This window comes from Taeniopygia guttata, chromosome 7, assembly GCF_048771995.1.
Source record: "Taeniopygia guttata chromosome 7, bTaeGut7.mat, whole genome shotgun sequence".
Taxonomy (NCBI): Eukaryota; Metazoa; Chordata; class Aves; order Passeriformes; family Estrildidae; genus Taeniopygia; species Taeniopygia guttata.
In genome coordinates, this window is record NC_133032.1 from 32,408,067 (window position 1) to 32,430,290 (window position 22,224).

Below are 22,224 nucleotides of genomic sequence, written 5' to 3' on the forward strand. Positions count from 1 at the left end.
TTTTATCTGTGAAACGTCACTATTTTCATTTAGAAGACAACAGAGGAAACAAATCCCAAGAGATTTTGAATCATTTTCATAATCTCCTTTTAAAGCCAACTGATTTAGGAACAGAAAAATGAAGGGTAAAACATGCTTACACAAATATTTCTTCAGGCCAGAAACAAAATTTTAAACTGGGAATACTCTGAATTATTAGATTATATTGTTTATTACATTTGTATCAACTTCTGTAACATGATACTCGACCAGTCTTCACAAATCTCTATTTCCATGGACCAGGAGGGCAATGAAGCTATTATTACCATTTATTAAATTAACATGTTTTTCAAATGTAGATTTCAAATTTCAGAAAGTGAGATTATCTCTTTGAATTTTTATCTTCCCAACATACTGACAGTTGTTGACTGTCATTTCTGCAGGATATGCATCTTCTTCATCCAAAGCAGTGCTGCAGCTCAAATAAGCAATGAGCTGGTGTCAATCCTGACCAGCAGCTCTGCACTGAGGAGCTCCCTGCAGTCCAGGGAATATTCCTTGGGGAGCAGGGAATGGAGGATTCACTGATGCAGACACCAGTTCTGGTGCTGTGTTACTCAATGAACACTTACACATCAGCTACCACCCCAGTCTGGACTTACCCTGAAATATTTTGGTGGGAGAAGGAGTGTTGTTTTTCTTTTTAATTTATCTCTGCAGCTTCACAGGCTATTAGCTAACTGTAAAACCTGCACTTGTCTTGGAAGACTGTAACACACCAGGTAAATGAAGCAAACTCTCAGAATACCTAAAATGTCCTCTTGTGATTACTATTACTGGCATGTACACACAACACAACAGCAGATGCATTTAGAGGTTTAACTAAAAAGTTTGAATACAAAACAAGAAATAAAAGACTATACTCATACGGTTTTTTAAACTTAATCTCAATGCATTTATGAAATTGAGAGCAATATCACTTACAAAATAACCAGCAATGTTTTGGGTTTGTCTGTGTAGCAGAAATAAGCACAAGAATTGGCTGGCACTCTTTAAGCATTAAATTAATCTCAATACTGCAGACAAATTTCTGTTAGAATTACATAAGAATATACAGAGACTAAACAAGACGTTTAAAATAAAACATATTCTTATCTACTATATTTAAGGGATAAAAAAAACCACTGGCCCACTTCAACTTAAGCATCAGAATGAAATCACATCCTCAAAGGAATTAGTTAAACAGTCCTAATCCTTCATCTTCTAAATCCAGCACTAACTCAGACTTTATACTGTTTAATCTGAACAGTGAAGGGGACCATTATCTAGCTCTCTGAACATCATGATGATTAACCCTTCAAAATGAGAATCGAGGCAGAGACCAAAGATACAAGAAGAAGCTTCCAAGATTCCAACACATGAGTATATTTAACAAGAAACATGACTAATCACATGAGCGTTCCCCAACAGCACGAACTCAGCACGTATCAGTCTGTTCTGAATGAAAGAATTAGGAAAATGGCCATTCACAAACTCTGCTGGGTGTTAGTCAGTATATATTTGTTAAAAGAACCTGATCTAAGAGCAAAAGAATGAGCAGTATTTATATGTGTTACAAATAGGAGGAGCTCAGTACAGAACAGGTGTGCAACAGCTGGACACAAATATTGCATAGTAGGCATGGGGAGATCCTGGAAGGAGTATGAGCCACAATTGCTCCTGACAAGGCAAAGTTTCTTGGCCTAATTTTAGGCACAAAAATTTCTGGGCAACAAATACCTATCAAATAAGTAGAGCAAGTCAAGAAAATACAGAAAGTGAACTAAACTACCTGATTGTAGTATGAATTACAAATTATTCTCTACCACAGGCATGTTGGTTTGTATTTGTAACTAGATTAATATAGATATTAAAATGCCAGATTATTGTAAACAGAAACTGTATCTTTTAGATTCAAAACATTATTAACTACTCAATAATAACCTTCAGAAATGGGGGGAGGGTGAAGAACCTAGACAAAATAATGAAGCAGTGATTTTTTCTCATTGCACAGTATTTCATTTCATTAGGACTCCATCAATGCCAATACTGTTCCATAGCATGTGCCAACCTAATGATAAAAAGTTATTTCAAATTTTCATATACTCCAGATGGCAATGATTCAGAAAGAATCTCACTCTTTATTTCAGCAGGATTAGGAAACCTCTTGCGACAGCCTCAATTGACATTTCTCATCCTGCCAGCACTACAATGGATCTTGGTGCCTGTGTTCCACATTGCAATTGCCAGTATAATTGCACTATTACACACTGGTTGAGAATACACATGTAGCACTGCAATAAACACTAAATATGTCACAAAATATGCAGCACGGGGCTCAGTGAAATGCAGGCAAGTCTAGAACAGGAAAATATTGTTCATTATTTTGCAACACTACAAATTTCAGCTGAATGAAACCTAGACTATTTAAAATATTTTCACAAGGACACTCACTAAAGTACAATACTAGTGAAACCGGTGATCTATTATTCTCCCCACCATACACTAAAATTGACAACAAATATTTCAGAAACAAATCTAAATGGCCTGTTTGAAACTCATTATTTTTTTAACATTCTACAGTAAATTCACACCAATATAAGAGACCCTCCTACTATATACTACTGCCTAGGCTTAAACAAAAGAAGCTCTTTTCTCACTGAATGGCTGAGACTATGAAGTAAGAACAGAATTTGAGAGGCATTTGCCTCTTAAGGAAGACATTGACAGCTGGATTGTTCTGTGTTTTTTCTCTGCACGGTCTGAGAATAAAAGTGTAGCAGCAGCAGACATTTGCAGTACTTAAGATGAAGAAATACTTTGCCTTTAACAGATGAGATTCACTTGCACTCAACAGGCCAATGGGAGGGATCTCCACTGTGGGCCACTTTTAACACAAACTCACTTTGATGTGTTGTAATTGTGACTATAATTAAATCAGTCCCCTGGCTTTTTAATCTACTGGTTACCTTCTTCTGCCTTACCTGCCTTTCATAAAGTAGCAGTGTTGGTCAGAATTTTCTGTTTTGCTACTGCTTTTTCCAGTAAAAAGCCATATACACAAGGACAGTGTTACTTGTTTATAAATCCATGTGACCTATAAAGAATCAGCTTTCTCATGGTGAGCAGACACAAAATGGAAGGAATCTTCCCGATGAAGACAAACAGTGCACAGCAATAAAATCACAATCAACTCAGTGCCTACAAAAAGGCTTCAGGATGAAGGATGAAACCTACACCTAAAGACAGAACAATGTTTCCTTCTGATCAGGTTGAGGCAGTGTCTCAACTCATGCCAAATTCATTCAATTAACAGACTGCAGCTTGCAGACGCTGATAAGGGTAGTAGTAGTTTAATAATCTAATCTGTATTCCTAGAGAATGAAGGCTCAGTGCAAAACACACAACTGGCTTGAATTTCTAGTTCTGGTATGATGAACACCTTTCTCTGCTATGTACTGACATGGAAACATGGACAGTTAAATCCAATAAAAATATCAAAAAACAAAACACTTGCAGAAAAAGATATGTCAAATTCTAAAATGCAGCACAACATCCTGTGCCAAAACAAGACTACAGAAATCCCTGTTCCTTGCAGTATTAAGTCTCATGATCTCGTATCTCCCCCTAACCACTTTTCTCATGACAAATACAGCTTTTCCCTTGCATGCCACTTCCTTCCTATCTAGAGTGGAGGTGAAAACCAAGAAGAGTAAAATCCCTTATCTTCCAAGAAAGCAATTGAACTGGAATCCAGTTATCATGGAACAGAATGAGGCAAAAAAAAAAAAGTGATTTCTATAATGTGACTTGTTCTGAACCGGATTTGCAATTTCTCCAAATCCTTTTGCAGCATATCCTTAATTATCTGGTTGTCACAAGAGGAGCTCATTGTTTGATGCAATACAATATTCTACTGACATCCTCTCGACAATGTTTTCAGGATAACCTATCTGTAGTTATTACACTGCATGATTAGAAGATGGATGTTTTCTGAAATACATATTTAATTAATGCTATTTAACACACAGCTTGACTGAGGGCTAGCGGTGCCCAATTGTTAAAATTTGAGATTATGGGGCAGGCACTACACACAGAATTAAAGCCACATTAAACTGAAACAATCATTCAAATCAATCTACATTTGCTTACAGTATCTGCAAACTGAAGCACACATTATGACCAAAGATAATCACATTAAGATTTTTGGCAATACTCTACAATAGAAGCTATCTGAAATAGAAGACAGTAATTGTTACTAAATTGTGACAGAATCCCTGTAGAGTTAGGAGTTATAACAATATTAGTTATGTAAGTTCAGGATGATTAATGATACTGCAAAACTATCAAGATTGCAGCAATTAACCCTTTACAGGCAAAGCCCACAGTAATTACTGAGATCCCTTCCTGCCATAAGCCAGACATACCCAACTCTTACTTCACATTTTTAGTGCAATTACCTGGCACCTTTCAGGAGCTGGTGGGGATTTGGCCCACCAACGTCCCTTGTTTGTTTGAATCATGTCAGATGACTTAAAACCGTTCAATTTGTCCCTCAGTGTTTCATTCTTGAGAAGGGAAATGCCTGTTTCTTTCCAATGAACATTCCCTCTGCTAAGTGTAGATCTAAATCTGGAAATAATCAGAAGGACCTCACACCTGTCCTTGCTGATACTGATGGACTAAAACCAAGCATCTTTTCTTTTTTAAATCCCATTTTTTCCTCTACATGATATATGTCAAGAAAATGAACAAACCATATTCATGCAGCTGAAACAAACTCCTCATGCCTTCAGGAGATAAATCCTTGAGGACAGACTTGTAGAGTAACTATGAAAATGTAGTATCAGAGTAAGGCATGAATAATTAGAGGAACTAGGTCTATAAGCCAATAAATACAAGGAAAAAAAATTCCATCCTGTTCTCTTAATGCTTATCATATACCCTGAAAATCAAAACTCCACAGAAGTATGCATCTAGTATAATAGCTTTTCAGCTTAAACTATAGTCACTGCAACCTTTAATAATGATATTTGAAATGTGTGCATAGAGGCAAACATTTCCAAAATGTTTTGGTGAAAGAATAAGATTAAAAATAAATTTTTAAGTTGTCCTGTCCAAATTTGAGCACTGAAAAACAAATGAACTGCTGCATAACCCATTGCATTAGAACAATACTACAGAATAATTACAAGTTCTAAGATAAAGTTAAAATTACCATAATAATTCTCCTGTGAAACAATCCAATCTATGCAGACTACGAATTACTACTAGGTTGAAAAAATGCATTACCACTTCAAGTCAGGCTGATAAATAATTCTATTTTCATTACTTAGTGGAGATACTTAAAAGGTTACAGAGAGCAGGATGAAAAACTGATTATATTTGCAAATTATGTACTGGTCACATTCAAGGACCAGCTCTTTACCAGCATTAGAAAATCAGTTATGCAAACTGTGAGTAAAGATGTGATTCCAAAGAAGTTTCTCACTGAGGAGAACAGAAGTCCCTATCTACAGAGCCCACCTTTGGGTACAACAGGTGGTATCCAGACAGGGACATATTTTTGCCCATTTTCCTGTACTGTTCTTGTACCACTTCCTTTAGAGTACTTTTGTGAAAGGCCTTTTCTCCTCCCTGCCTCATATACACCTGAAAACCAGAAACCCTTGCTTTAAATCAAGACAAAACAAAGTAGTCCTTTACTATTCTACTCAGAGAGACAACAGTCAGAATTTCATGATCTTCTCCTCTTTCCAACAAATCTGTATCTTTCTACTATTTAAGTACTATTTTAACTCTCAAAAGTACTTGGAACATTCTTTTCCTCCTGCCCTTAATGAGAGGTGAATAATAGAATGGTTTGGGTCAGAAAGGACCTTAGAAATCACCTACTCCCACCTCCCCCACCATGGACAGGGATGCCACCCATTAGATCACATTCACAGAAGTCACCCCAGAATCTTAAAAAGGATGAGCATTTTAAAATTGATCAGATTTTATCTGCTTGCAATTAAAATGGGAGTGTAGGCTCCCTGGTTTAGTTTGATGTAAAACTGGAATGGCAAAACATAGACTCAGTCAACCAATGAACCTTTGACAATCCCAATCATGTCCATAAAAGAGAAGTATAACTATGAAGATCATTTGACTTTATGTCAGCTTTTTAATCATATTATTCACTCATGGTTTAATTTGCTCTGCACCTACCACCATCAATCTGAATGCACACCACTGCCCATTAATGTTACATTTACAGTTTACAAGTTTTATAGTACAGAAAAATTACTAATACAAGCCACCTCAAGCATCGAACAGCAAAACAACCATAAAAATTGTGATCATAAAGTCATGTTTCTCTCTGATCCATTAGTAAAGAGAAACAGCCTATAATCTGCAAATTTCATATTAAGCACAGGTTTTCAATCATTTGACGAAAGAAACCACAAGTCTGAGAAGATCAAGTAACTAAAATGGGATGAATCCATGTTATTTGGGTACCAATTAAAGCTAATCATGAAATCAGAGGATCAGTCTTATTTATATTGATTTTAAACATGTGTGTCTTTCTGACTCTCCAGGGCAAATACTCACTTTGAAGAAATCAAAGTGTGGACATCTCGTGTGTGACTTTGTGGACCACCAGCCCTGCCAGGCTGTGCAATGGAGGTTTGAAAACTGTCCCATAACCTCCACGTCAGAAAGGGGTCATTAATAAAAAGTGCCATTGTACAACACAACAGGATAGGACAAGAAGTCAAAGAGAGATGGAATCACTGGGGTGGTGTAGCAAAAAACTCTGCTGGACAGTCCTGTAGCTCAAACCAGACTGACACTTAAGAAAAACCAAACAAACAGCCTTTTATTTTAGCAGAGTCATCCATGACAGCCTAGGAGAACACTTGTTCTTTGCTGGTCTTTTTCTCGCCTTTTCTTACCTAGTTTAAATCTAATCAATTTATGGGGACATAATTTCTATTTACACAGATTTCTTTGAATTACTGGGTGCAAAAAAGGTTGATGATAACACAGTTTCAAAGGTGACTGTCCACAATATTATTCCACTGTAAAGATTTAAGGCCTTTATCACCACACTGTCTGGGTATTTCCTCCATTTCCTCTTTAATATTTTTTCTCTGGTCCTCATGCAAGAACTTTTCAGCAGCTACGGGCTGTCATGACACACCATCACAAGATTTACCAGTGCAGTGGGTACTGAAATAGGGCTTGTTCTTCATGTGGCCTCAGTGCCTTCAGAACCCACAGAAAATGGAGAACTGCAGGTCCCTCCCTGAGCATCGTGAATAATGCCTGGAGCAAAGCAATCCTTTGCTCTCTGCAAGTGCTACACAAGTCAATATTCTTCATGCAATAAAATCTGCTGTAATTTCTGGTCCCAGCATGAGTTCTGTGTTTCAAGTTTATCCTGGTTCTTCAGTCGCTCTCTCCAGTCATTCTGAGCTCATTGCTTTTGTTCTTTCGCAACTTCAGTATGAAAATATTATTTCAACCTGATGGTTTCTAATACGAGAATGAGAATTTTGTTTTTGAAGAAAATTGAGCCACCATACTCACTGAAGGTATTTCTCATGTGCATGTACTTTCAAAACCATCATATTCATACACAAAACTAAAGAGTGGAAAAAGAGTAGTATCAAAAATTACAAAAAGTTCATTTTACTTTTTGTTGCTCAAACAACAGGGAACCAGCATATTTAGTACAAAGTAGCCCAGAAACTGAGTGAGGTCAAACTCCTTAAAAACTTGAAGCAATCTCCTCTTTGGGCTTAGATTAATGAGTTTAGTAAAGCCATTCCTTTATTTTCTGTCAGATGAAAACTATTCACACAAAAGCTCTAGATCTTAGAATGGTTCTTGACAGCTCTGAGTAACTGTTATAGATTAAATATGTACCTAAGTGTTGTAGAAGCACATAAATAAAAATACTAATGTACTCACCCCAACAGTGTTAATCTAAAAGAAACTTCATTCTTTAACACTGTCAATTCTAATCAAAAGATAAGGCCAATACCCTAAGCAGTGGGCCAGAGTCCCAGCAAAGCAGCATTCACACCATGTCCTGAGGCTTGTAGCACCCAGCAGCCTTCCCCACAGCCCTGACACCCACCCTGCTGCTCAGGGGAGGAGATGGAAGAATCAAGAGTGAAGGAATGAAATTGAGTCTGGGAAGAAGGGATGGGTGGGAACAAGTGGTTTTAGTTCCATCATTGTTTTTTGCTACCCTACACTATATTTAATTAGCAATATTAAATTAATCTTTAACAAGTCAGATCTTTCCCCTTCCTGGTAACTGGTGAGTGATCTCCTGTTTGTAATCCATGAGGGCTTTTTTGCTATTTTTTTCTCTCCCAGCCCTCTGGAAGACTGTGAGTGAGGGAGTGGCTGGGTGGGCAGCTGGCAGCCACTCAGGGTCAACTTTCTATATGTTTGACATCTTGCAGCTGGCAGCAAGGCAGGAGCAGGTGAACAGGAGAGACACACCAGACATGGAGAACTCACCTGTGTGTGACACTCACTCACCAGCTCTCCTCCAATGTGACATTTCATACAGTATCAGCTCATAAAATCCAGTGGTGTCTAAAACCACAGGGCAGGATGACAAGGTCAGCCTTTGATACAGACTCTATCTCTGGGCCAGCCTGTCTCCCACAACAACCCTACACATAGGCCATGCAGGGAGAATGGCAGGAGGTCACTGCAGAGCTACACAAAGAATTGCAGACACCTTCCTCTGTAATATCCCTCTGAGAAAAAAGAGTGAACTCCCACATAGCACCTTACTCACCCCTGCTATGACAGAATCAAAGGAATGCCATCAATTGCTGCCAGAAGAGCATTTTAATCTCCCCAGAAATTAGATTAAAATGTTATTAATGGTTGACCTTAGGCAAAGTGACCAAACACAGGGCCAGCTGAGCTGGTGTGTACGTCCCAGACATGGCCTCAGAGGGATGTGGATTTCCAGCCATGGCAGCAAGGCCACAGAGGTGAAAGCAGGTGTGACCTCCACATCGAGCAAACCCTGGAAATTACAATGTGATGACTCCACATAAACATGCTGATGCCATGCACAAAATTCTCCTTATCACAGCTGCAAGGAAAACAGTTTTCATTCCCACTCACCTGTTGACAAGATAGAGTAGAGCTAGGGGAATTACAATAATTGGAAAATACATGAAAGATGTGCCTAAACCTACAACCACACCATTCTTTTATGCCAAGTATTGTAGCAGTCATTTTTTCCCTTGTCAGAAGCAACAGGCTTAACCCTACAGTCAATATTAAAGTGAGGGGAATACACAATCTAATGAGAATTGCACTCATCCCATTCACAGGGCCCTGGCAGATCAAACAAGGACCATTTCCTACTTTTCCAATAACATCTAAAAGCCTGAGGCAATTTTCCAGTCACAGACATTGGTACCAATAAACAACACAACTTTAACTGAAACAGTTTTTGAAATTTACCCAAAAGGGATTTTAAGATTTGATAATGGGCTCTTCAGTTACTGTTTCCAGTTCCACTTTATAATAGTGTTTATTGAACTTGTTGCATTCAGACCAAAATAGTGATCAAAGAAACTTAAGTAAAGCTGCCTCTTTTACTGCTTTAACATTTAATTCCAGTTTAGAGTCACCTGAACCGTATGCTTTCCAAAGCCAACAAGTTGTATTGCTTACTGATGTACAGCAGGGAAATGAAATTAATTTATTTTGTGTCTATTAGTGTGCTTTTTAGAATGATACCATAAATCACACCTACTGCTGTGGGCAGAGTCACTGCATGTCTGTTCCTACTGTTGTAGGAAAATGCTGAAAGCAGAAAAAGCACAGCTAAAACCAACAACAAGGAGGTAAATGAGACACAGTGTACCACAACAAAAGTGGGAAACTCAGACTGCATGGCACTGTCTTGGAAGAAACTGGGCTGATTTCTTTTTATAGGGTAGATCTCTGTGCATTGAGCTGTACAATGCCATGCCAAAAAGAGCCTTCTGGAATTTAACAGCTGCAGCAAAGCAACAGATCTCAGTGGGTTTAAGAAAGAAAACATCAAGTATTTCAACTCAAGGTGAGATTATACTAAGGCAATGTAAAGATAACAGTATCCAACTGCAGAGTAAAAACCCAAGTTTGGTATTAAATATTTTTCCTGCAAGGTTTCTCCACACCTCAAACATATTTCATCTCCAGTAAAATGAAAACAGATTAAAAACTACATGGACACATGCTACAATTCTGGAAAAGAAAATTCAGTTTAAAAGCTCTTTCAGCAGGTATCACATATTTATCAAACTAACTACTGTGTCACATTAAGGCTCTGGCAGATTTATGCAGGTGTTAAGAAAGAACTTCGATTTATTTCAGACTACTAGGCTGAAATATTGCTTACTTGGTAACAACAGAAACATCATTCAATAAGAAGCCCCTCACCTTCTTAAGTTTTCCATCTCAAACCATATGCTTATATGACAGATTAAAGCTTCCCCACAATTTCATTTAGGAATAGGGAACATTGCTCTCCTAATTACAAAGGTCAACTTACAGATGACCACTAACTATTATATTTCATTCTTTCCATCATGCAAAGAAAATAGTTTGAAATGTAAAGAAATATATGTAGAAATGTCTAGGTAAATCCTGTCAGTTCAGGAATTGCATGTGCATAGAAGATTTATGGTGTAGTATATGTTCTTACATTGATCTATCCACATCGGAAAGACAGACTGCTTGAGTCCAAAATATTATTCTCTAGTAATTTTTTTCACTTGATTTTAACATTTCCTCCCATCATTATTTGTCTTGTCCTGTTTAATTGTGCTCAAATTAAGCAAAGGTTACATATCCTTCAAACAATACAGAATCTCTAGCACAAGATTATCCAGCTTCCAGTTCATTATTTGTTCAAACAGGATAAGAAAAAATACACTAATTTAGAGAGAAAGTCTGTTTGTGTAAGCAAATATCTTAATAGTCTACTAAAAATTGGCAAAAATAACCTCTAATATTCATCATAATGAAGATAATGTTTTAAAATAAAATATTTAAGTGACTCATTCTCTTCCTAGCATCTGGCCTAGACTAAAATAAAACCACAGCCTGATGAGGCCAGCAGGAGTTTTCCTCACTGGAATAACACAGCTAACCAAGTTGCCATTAATGAAAAATGATATTTAAGTTTGCCTTCAAACAGTTTAGCCAGTGTGCAGACAGCCTTAAGAAGAACATAATGCTGATTTAGAGGCCCTTTACCTTTATCTAAATCAGAGGGACAGACATAAAGAGACAAACAACTTTAATTCAAAGAACTTGTGTCCCTCTGCTTCACAGACCCAAGCACACTCAGCTGCAAATAGAAGTGAAAGAAAAAGAATGGGTTAATTTGAAGATAGTGGACTTCAGGGATCCTGAGTAATAATATAGTTTTTCTTTTCAGAAACATGGTTGAAATGAATCAGACTACTGCAGTTCCACAGGAATAATGAAGAGCTCTCTTGAAAAGATCTGAATATGCATCAGCTAAAATTTTGTGAAGGTATTGGGAGCATCTCTCTGAAAACTGGCTCCCCCTCACCCCTTCTTTTCTTAACCATGGCCCCAACACCTTCAAAGTTAATTTCACAGGTTTCTAGCTATTACAGCAATAATACTGTTCTAAAATCAGGACCTCAGTAAATTCTTCCTTAAACAAAGATTAATATACAACAGAGCAAAATATTCTAACCAGGAATACTCATGGGATGGATTTATTTTGTGTGTATTACTCCAGGAGTCTCATCAGAATAAGTAAAATTGAAGCCAAGGATCAATGAGGAGGAACAATAGAAAACTAAAAAAAGAAATATCCTTAGCATTTTTAATGGAGAATTTCAGAATTAACGGAACACTTCATGATCTTTTAAATAGATTTTTTGAATTCTGCAGAGAATTAATGCAAATTTTTCGAAACACAAAGTAACAGATGAGAACAAATTTTATTATTGCTATCAATGGTTTTTGCAGTGTTGCCTAGAAACCCAGATTCAAATCAGAGAAGCAGCATAGCAAACACCAAGGAAATAAGGAAAAAAACCAAAAAATGCCCAAAGCAGAAAACCCTAAAACCCCCAAGAAACCTAACCAATGAAAAAAAAAAACCTCCAAGTTGTTTTCACCTTATTAAGCTGAACTTGAGCTTTTAACAATTCAGTGGTCTAAGGGAAGGAATTAATATTTAGTCTTGATGGAAAATATAAGTGAAATTCCATTGTTGCTTTTGAGTTTTTGGCTTGTTTTTTTTCTGTGCACATGACAAAAACAACGAAAAAATCTGTTTGCTGTATAAGATCTAATGATGTATCATGAAAACAATAAATAACTCAAATCCTTACTATTACCATACGAATGGTTTGTGTTGATCCCTGTTCTAAACTGGTTCTCTTGTAAATGGAGCTCTGTTCTAGCCCAGAGCTGTGGCCCAGGCAATGCAGGAAGAGATCTGAAGTAGGTCCAAGGATGAGCTTGCCCAGTGCTGCCCAAAGGCTTCACTTTTTCTTCCTCTCTTTATTCAGATTGATCCAACCCATTCTTGCTTACAAGACAAAGAGCCACATACTGACTTATAAGTGACACATACTTCTTGAGAAGACCTACACTTAGAAAATTATTGGGAATTCCAGCAAACACAAAATCCCTAGAAATGAGAATTTTCACCATCCCATAAAATGATAAAAACCTTTTCAGTATTCAAACAATCATTTCACCAAGAGCCTGTGGCGCTTACAGAATTTCTGAGGGAGAGGAGGTTTTGCCATAGATTAGATCCATTCAAATTATCAACAGGACTGGACAATGTCTCTGTACCAAAGGATGTTTTTGCCATATTTTGAATGCAGTTTACTTGTGCTACATACCTGGAAAACTGCTCCTGCAGCCCTCGCATCTGGGCTCTGCTCCGCTCCGACTCCAGCGTCACCTCCCGTAATCTTTTCTCACTCTCAAGTCTCAAATGCTTTTCTTCCTCCAGCTCATGTATCAGCTTCTCACGCTGAAATACCATAAAGTTTTATTCATTAATTTTACATAAAGCATACTTTTAGGAAAAAAAAATTGAGATTTGATTTGGGAAAAAAATCATCATAAAATCAAAATAATTACCCTACTAAACCAGTGCCATCTTTTTTGTGCACAATGTTATAGCGCAAAGAATTTTTTCAGAATATCCCACCACACTGAGCTACCCTTCCTCAGCTCACTCATGGATGTCAGCATATTGAAAAACAAACATCCACCCTCCTTCAAAATGGTTTTCCTTTACCTCCATTGAAAATAAATACAAAAATATATATTTGAGATCTGTGACCCATTTTGCTTAAATGCAGACATGGGAAGCATGAACCAAATCAAGAGGTGAACTCATCACTCATCCCTGAATCCTTCAACCTCACAAGGAGAAAATTCTGCAGCCACTAGTTTCTTTTGGTTTTTTTGATTTTTTTTTTTTTTTTGGCTGAGAGGAGGGCCCCTATCAGTAGAACAGTGTTTATTTGAATTTACTTAGTGAAATACTATGATAATGAAATATTATGATAATGAATACATTTTTAAGATCTGCGTACAAATCAAACCTATGAAAGTATCATTAATATTACTAACAGCTCTCAAAGGCAACTAGGACAAGAGTTTTGCTACTTCTTAAAACATAGGCTCCAAAAACCTAACCCATAACATACAGCACTACCTGGATAAATCTACATATGTCATGGCCTAACCATTCTTAAAAAAATAAATAAAAAGCATCACATTAAGGGTACCTAATGACATTAAAATCTTATTTCAATAGTGGCTAAATATGATTTAAGAGGAGCAGAAAAATTAACCTGAAAATTATTAAAAATGTTACTGCAATTAAAAAAAAAATGTGTTTACAGGCTTTTGCATGCGACCCCTGTTAAACAGAAATGAAGGGAAATTAAATTTTATCCTTGTGAATTTAAATGAGGAAACAAATCAATAAACCCCCCAAGGATTTTATGTGGCACTACATTATTCCCTGTCAATGATGGGGTTCCCATGCCTAGGAACAGCCTGGGTCACTGTAAAGCTACAGTGGGATCCCCACCCATCTGCTTTGTGCCTATGGTGCTGGGAGATTTGCAGCCTGTCAGACAGCCTGATGTAATTCCATGTCTGACCTTAATTTTCATGACACACCTGCAAAAACATGTATTAAAATTATCCATACAGTTTCATTAGTAAATAACAAAGGTGTCTTAGAGATAAGCCATTAAATGGGGAAGACAGGCTATTTGTACAAATCTCACAGCTATAAATCTTACTGGATAATAATTTACAATAGCAGTAACCAGGGGACCAAAAATATGAACATTGCCAAGTGGAAAACGGATCTTAAAGACAGTGATAAATAAGCAGATGCCACAAAGGGAGGCTGAAAAGGTTTAAATGAAATATCTATATGCTTGTGAAAAAATAAGGGAAATTACTCAGAGAACAGAGGGGTTCTGTCTGGTTGGCCATATGTAATACCTGGAAAATGGAAAACTGCACAAGAAGAAATAAATTACTGGCAAATAAATACATTTTCTAACTGAATTATCTAATCATTGTCCTTAGTTTTCCATAGCCATGTTCTGCCAGGTGCTGAGTAATCCTCAGTTTCTGCCACAGGAGGAAGAGCAGAGAGTTCAGCACCAGGCAGAAGACAGCAATTGGCTCACAGAGGATAAGTCAGGCTGATGATATGGGAAGAATATTCACAGCAGTCAGTATTGCTCCAGCTTAGATCCCATCAATGCCAACTTCAAAATGATCCTGCTCCAGGAACTCCTGCTGAACGCTGTCAGCATCTTCTCTTATAGGGATGCTTCACTGCTGCTAAAGGGACATCTAGGACCACCTGAGTCAGTTTGTAACAAGGAAAATGACATAAAAGGGATATATAACTACCACCTAGGACTTAAGAAAAGCTTTCAGAATATCTTCTGCTGTCTACAGAAACTGTGCTTAAAACCAAGTATGCAGCTGCTCCTACAGGAACTGAGAGGCCACATTGGAGGAAACTCAAGGTGCTACTGTGAACACTTGAGTGGCCAAGCTGACCCAAGGCTGTTCCTGAGCTACCTGAAACAGCAAAGCTAAACTACAGCAAGGACTGTAAACCACAGAATCAGCCATGCCTTCAAGGCTCAGTCAGCATCACAACAGCCACAATGATCTCTGTTGGGATACAGCAGTGCCACAGCCAAGATGGCCACACACAGAGTGTCACCACACAACTTCAGAAGGCTTTAAGCATTCACCAAACAGAGCAACACCTTACCACATCAGAATACTTCAAACCACTCCTTGCACTAAAGGCTGCAAGCATCTGCCCCTCTTGTTCTTCAGTCCAACCTTTTATACCCCTCATGTTCATGCACTGCACCGGTGTGCCCTCTGTTCCTTTGGTGGAACACACTGTGTTCCTACCTTCACAGCAACTACCTCTGTCTGTCTGCTATGCTGATCATGCTCTGGTCCACAAATAAATCTTCCCACATGATGTACAAAGCCAGATCTCCAAGGTTAGGACAGACAAAAAGTGACACTCTAACAAGCAGATGAGTCTCCTATACTCCATCTCGCTGCCGAGGTGTTCTGCAGGTCGCCACAGCTCCACTGCCTGTCCTGCAGAAGGACTGTGCTGTACCCACAGCCAAGCTCCTGCTTATCACAAACCCACACCTTCTGGAAGAGAACTGCATAGGCAGCACAGATTCACATACCCAAACTTCTCCCTACAGGTCAAAGAGCTGTGCAAGCTATTTCTAAGTTTCATTTACCTCTTGCTGATAGGTCAGATAATGCTGTTGCTGCCATTTAGTCCTATTCACTTGGGGAAGGCTGTGTGATAATACACATCCTACACAAAGAGATCAGCAAATCCACTTGGGGAGTTTTTTTTTAAGAAGAAAGAATGTAGGAATTACCTTAAGGAAAAGTACTCTCAAACAAGCAACACATGTGCATTATAAGAACAATAACATTTCAGGAATAAAATCCCTAAACATGAGGAACTTCTGCAATGAGCTAAATGTCCAGTTCCAATTCAGCCACCCATGGGCAAGAATTACAACACATTTAATTAGTTACATGAGCATGTAGTGCTGCTGTACAAAACTCCTGCTCCTTTCAGGTTTGGGGACGAACAACAAACAAGTCACAAGACTGGCTGCAAGACCACAAACAACAGCATTGACCTATGGCCCTGAAATTCTGAGTTCTCTTCTTAGCTACCAAAACCCTCCTGTATGAATGGGGCCAAGACTTGCCCACAGGACATCTGCACAGCAACAACACCATCAGCCCTCACTGCCAGGATTCTTCACAAGAATTTATTGGCAACCTTGCAGCACTTCTGCCATTTCTTGCAGGCAGAAAGTAGATCTGCTTTCAGCCAGATCACAGACAATAAATACTGTGAAGTAGGGAGAAAAAGGTGTAAGAGACCACCTACACTTGGGAAGTTTTCAGTCTGCAGGACACAAAACACTAAAGTATACTACACACAGAAAGTAGCTCCCAGCAGTAGTGACCTTATCCACCAGAAAAGAAAACTAGATTTTTATTCAAACCCAGAAAATCCATAATGAAGTGTCAGAAGAGAGAAGTGAGCCTAAAATAAAGAAAGGCCAGGATTAAAAAGAGATTTTTTTAGATTTTTTTGTCTCTTGGAAGAAGAAAACATATCCCTGAACTACAGGAATTTTGTGCTGACATAATGCACTTTATAGGCTCCGCTGTGCTAACCCTGCTTATTCCTGTGCAAAAAAAAAAAAAAAAAAGGTGTGTGAGAAGAAATAAATAGAACTGGTTAAAGGTTTTATAGTGAATATAAGCTTAATAGAAAGTAATAGAATTAGCATCCCATGTGAAGAAAAGGTTAAATAAAAAAAGTGTCATGTGAAATGCTTCAGTTCATTTTAGCACTAGAAAAATCATTGCCATCTTCCAATGAAGTTATGTATTCCCACTTGCCAATTCCTCTTTAATTGCAGATTCTTCTCTCCACAAACTCTGCTCAAACTATTTTTCTCTAGTTCCTCTCCTTGCCTTCTGCAGCACAGCTGTACTTTTCCCTTCTTAGAAGCATAACCTTTACTTGATTCTTGTTTCCCCTTTTCAGCCTCCCCAGAGAGCCTGACTTTCATCACACCACCCAGTCGAATTCCTGACAACTTTCCAAACAGGCAAAAAATTCATGTGAACAAACTAGAGTGAAAGACAGTGTTAGCAAACTCTACTGATACTTTCATGCAAGTACCGGAATATTTTAACACGGAACAAAGTTTCACGGGCTGCTCATTATGCTCCTGAGCCAGAGCCTGCACTTCAGCAAGCTCCTTCTTGTGTAGCTGTGGAAATGTTCGTGTCAAAATGTTTCATTCCTCACCCAGGCAGGGACACGTACCTCACATTATCTTCTAAAAGTTTAGGAAAGAATCCAACCTGAGCTACTCGCGATCAAAACAAAACGCATGGAAAGTATTTATAACGAAACTGGAAGGAGCGCGTGTGCTCGACAGAGAAATGCGACTTGTTTCTCAGCGCTCCATGAAGAGACCAAGAGGCACCATTTATTCTCAGAGTTACTGGTTAATAGCTGTGCTCTCGATCTAAGGACTAACCCTGTGTGGCCATACAGGTGTCTGCCAAGAGGAGCTCAACCATTTGTGTCTCCCTTAATCACCTTGGGACATGTCACAAATGCCAGCAGCCTTCCAATGTCACGTCCTACCACAGTGCAAATGTCTGGTGTGTTTGTTGAGTGAGGAGGTGTGAGTGTGGATGGGGCAGGGGGCAGCCTGCAAGGCAGACAGGGATGCACAACAGGTCCTTTGCTTCTGAGCAGCCTGACACCAGCACACAGAGGGAATGTGTGGCACGACAGGGTTTGGCAAAGAAATGATGATGTCTTACCTCTTTTTCCTTTCAGGGCTATTTCATTGTTAACTTTAAATCTAGCCATGGATGACATTAAAGCCTTCTAAGTCAGGGACATGGAGTTTTACCTCCTTTACCTGTTACTGCTGGAAAAATCATCAAATGTCTCATCAGAATGGCAAGACTAATTTCATGAAAATACTTTTTAGAGAAGCACTTGTTGATTTCTCCTCATTAGGGTCAAGCATTTAAATAACTCAAGCAAATTTCTCATTCCAAAACTCTCCATCTCCCTGTCTTTATCTTGGTGAACAAACTTTTTTGTAATTTTTTGTCCCCCAGGTCCTGCTGAGGATGGGAAGCAGAAGCAAAGTTGACCCAAGGCTGAGGTCAGCCTACCCACATCAGAGTATTTTCTTTTTTAACTTGTTAATTTATCTTTCACATTAAAAAAATATACCATCATAATCAATAATTTTATCTGTATGTTAAAGAAAAGCATGTAGGTGTGTCAAGATTTGAAGATGACTGCAAGAATTAGAGGTGTGGGGTACACACACACCATGCAGGCTGTACAGGGCATTGCTATCCATCAGGGACAGCCCAGCACTTCCATTAGGAACTGCTCCCTCCTCCTTCTCTTTAGCTTATCCTCGGGTCTCATGAAAAGCAGCTCTTCAGAACAGCTAGATATAACCTGATTGATTAGTTCAAATATCAAAAATGTCTTAAAAGAGGCACACGTGAAATCTCATCATTAAGGTTATATAAGCAGGGGAAAGAGCTACTGATTAAGTAAAAATAAGAATCCTCTAGTCTTGAATTTGTTCTTTGCTTCCCCTGTGCATCGTAAGAAAGGGTTTACTATGGTGCTGCTAATTATGCAAATATGGGACCAGTATTTTGTCTACCAAAAAAAGTCTACATAAGAATATTTAGCACAGGCTTAATGTTGCCCAAAATCAGGCTAATAACCTTCACATAAAATTTTTAACAACTATTTTAAAGCATTTGCTAAAGAGGGTCACAATTTCTGTGTAATTAATATTGATTTCAAACAGTCACTTTGCAATGAATTTAAATGATAGGAAGAAAAGATTAATTTTTTTTTTAATATTTTAATCTATTAAAAGAGCCAGAGAGAATGCAGACACAGAGTAGACAACAAAGACAACTGAATGAAATAAACAAATAGCAGCTACTAGAAGCACACTAAAATTAGTTTTCTAGCAATGTCAATGCCCAATACTCTTACGAATATGCACATTCAAAGTATTCAAGCCCACTATTTTATCACCCTTGTATGCCCTTTTGAAAGAATGCTGCAGGCAGGAGCCATAGAACAGCCTGGGACAAGAGATGAGAGAAGGATGGTGAAGCAGTTCCATTTTTCAGTAATCAATTATGAAATATTAATTGAAATAGAAACTGGGATTTGCAACTTGGTCTCCCAGTTGGTTTAACAAAATAACTCATTCTTTCTGATGCAATGAATATTTAATTCTCCCAACAAAATGCCTGGTGATCAAATGGTATTTGTTCAAGTGCCACAAAATATTCCTGAGCCCCAGCTGCTCACAGCCCAGGCAGTTGAGGAAAGGGAAGTACAGATGTTCCCTGTGTTACAGGTATTTTGCAAGAGCTTGTGTTTGGGCCTTGCAAATCAAACAGATCAAGGAGTCCAAGGAGGTTCCCTCATCTCTCTTACACAGAAGGTGGGTGGAATCTCTCTGTGAGATTTTCCCCTCTCTCCAGAGGCAGGTGGACCTGCTTGTCCCCCTCCTGCAAAGCCCAGTGCTCTCCCCCCAAACTCCTCACATGTAGCCTGGTCCCAAATCCAGCACACAGGATATTACAGTCCCCTATCTGAACCTATCTCACTCACAAATGACAGGAAAGAATTGTGATTAAAAACCAGAGAGCATATATCATTTTTTATTTCATCGTGAATTGCACTGGGTACTGTATTTTTATTCAAATTAAAATGAGTCAAACTTGTGTCCTTTGTTTGCTACTCATCGATCCCTGTTAAACCAAATGTTTCTCATTCTGTAATCAATACTCCTCTGCAAAAATAAACCCATGCACTGACAAACAACTTTGCAGAACATTGCAGCATTCCTTGTAGTGGACTTTGTCAGCATGAAAAAAACATTCCCCCATAGAATGGGGAGAAAAGAAGTGCACTCCTTATTGTGCTTATTACAACTTTTACAGGCTGCTTAAAGCTGAATTATTTTACTGAAGAAAGACTGATTAAATTAATCAGCTATTGAAGGCAGGGCTTTCCAACAGTGGCAGTTAAAATGCCTTTGCCCCTCATTACCTTTTCAGCTACACTGGGAATACTGACAAATCCACTTAAACATCCAAAGCCTTCCCAGGGATGAAGGTACAGGTCTATGTAAAGCACAGTGAAACACTGAAGTGAAAACAGCAATAACAAACACTTGGAGGGTTCATGGAAGGAGAAGTAGCTCTACTACGTCTCTTCAAAATAAGAAAGTTAATGGTGAGGTTGTGTGGCTGCTTTGCAATCAAAATGAATTTTTTTCATTTCACCTTTCACCTGGCAGACTTGTACTACAGAGGCTAAGGAAGACACTGCCTTGGTTTATATTAAATCTCTACTTTTTTCCCCAATTATTTTATGATGTAACCATTTTCCTTAAACTTATTCCTGCTACAGCTTTGCAACAGTAAGATATAAATAGTATAAAAAGCAGTATCCTAATTTTAGGCTGGTATCTTCTAGCTTTTTCATACCAATAAGAAAAACTGACGGCTCTTGAGAACAACGTTCTGCTCGCAAAATGACAGGCTGCCCAAAAAATCAGAGGAAAACCTAACTGACATTAAATAATTTGTTTTAGAATTTTCTAAAAATTCCTTGAAACCAGTTAAAATTAAATAATTTGAAGCAAATAAATAATTTTCCACTATGAATTTTCTATATGCTAGCACATCCGTCTCTTTGGTTTCATCTCAGATTAGCACAACTATCCCATGACTTTCAGATGTAAACCTCAAGCTTTTCTTACCTCTAAGACGAATAAAAAAACCAGGAAATGCTCATTATTATTATTATTATTATTATTATTATTATTATTGATATTTCAGTGACAGCAATTTACACACTCCATATTGTTGGGTGATAACGCTGCTCCAGAGCTATTCAAGGAAATTGGAAACTGTTTCTTGGTGTAGTTACTCCTTCTGAACAAAATAAGATGCTACATTTCATTGTGCACTAGCTCAAAATTGCCACCATGTGGAGGGACAGCAACTTAATTTAGCATTATTTATACTGCATTGATATGGTTTTAATTGCATCTGTGCGACAGAATAACTGCTGTGCTGAAGCTCCTTTATCATTGCAAGCCTACAATTAATCTGAATTAGGCAGGCTATTACACCAGCAGTACTGTATATATAGTTGGAGTTGTGATAACATTTATTTTACAAGGGAAAAAAATTAAATAGCTCATAAACCCTTTTGTCTGAGAGCTGGATAGTGATCATCACTGTGTGCCCATCGCCTCCAGGAGCTGTGGTGAGCAGCCACTGCTCCAAAAGGGAGCTCTGACTGCCCAGCAGTTCTTTAATTCTGTGAAGCACCCAAGGACAGGCCACCGAATATCAGAGTCACCTTGGGAAAAGAAATGAAATAGCAAAAAATGCCTCTCATAGTCTTGGAGGAGTTACCAGCCTTGATTTTTAAAAGTGTTAAGTTTTCTTTTATAGTTCTTTTGAAAGTTTTAAAGTTCTCATAAAACTTCTTTAGCCTTCTGATAATGTTTACATATTTCTGCTGGAGTTCTCACGCACTGTCATGTAAATAATGATTGCTTTGCATTCTTCTTTGTGGGAGGAGAGAATTGATGGACTGTTGGTTTGACCAGTGTGGTCAAACTTTTGGAATTCTATTTATTGCAAGGTCAAAATAAAATCAGCTCTTTTTCTCTCTTGAACTCACCAAGCTTCTGTGTGTTGATTTTGTGTCCAATGGCCACACCAGGCTGGAGTGAGCTCTGTCCTGGGGCACAGCTGCAGACACAGCCCTGGCAGCAGCAGAGGCACAGGTGGGCTCCACACAGGTGGAACACCTGCATCATTCTCTCAGCTCCTTAAAGCTCATCTCTCAGTCAGATTTGCAGTGTTGAATGTGGGCAAATAATACATACTTTGAAATTCTCGTCTCCCTAACAAAACTATTGCTATTTATTCAGATGCACAATTGGTAGCCCAATTTTGAAGACTTGC

At 38.3% G+C, this 22,224-nt stretch overlaps 1 protein-coding gene across 23 annotated transcripts in view; it reads right to left on the minus strand.

Moving 5' to 3' along the window:
* NCKAP5 (NCK associated protein 5) overlaps positions 1 to 22,224 on the minus strand; it is a 414,162-nt gene that overhangs the window by 158,186 nt on the left and 233,752 nt on the right. For all 23 annotated transcript variants that reach the window (XM_072931702.1, XM_072931703.1, XM_072931701.1 and 20 more), the window contains one exon: positions 12,933 to 13,066. In XM_072931702.1, the coding sequence (XP_072787803.1) occupies positions 12,933 to 13,066 (134 nt within the window). The remainder of the gene's footprint in view (positions 1 to 12,932; positions 13,067 to 22,224) is intronic.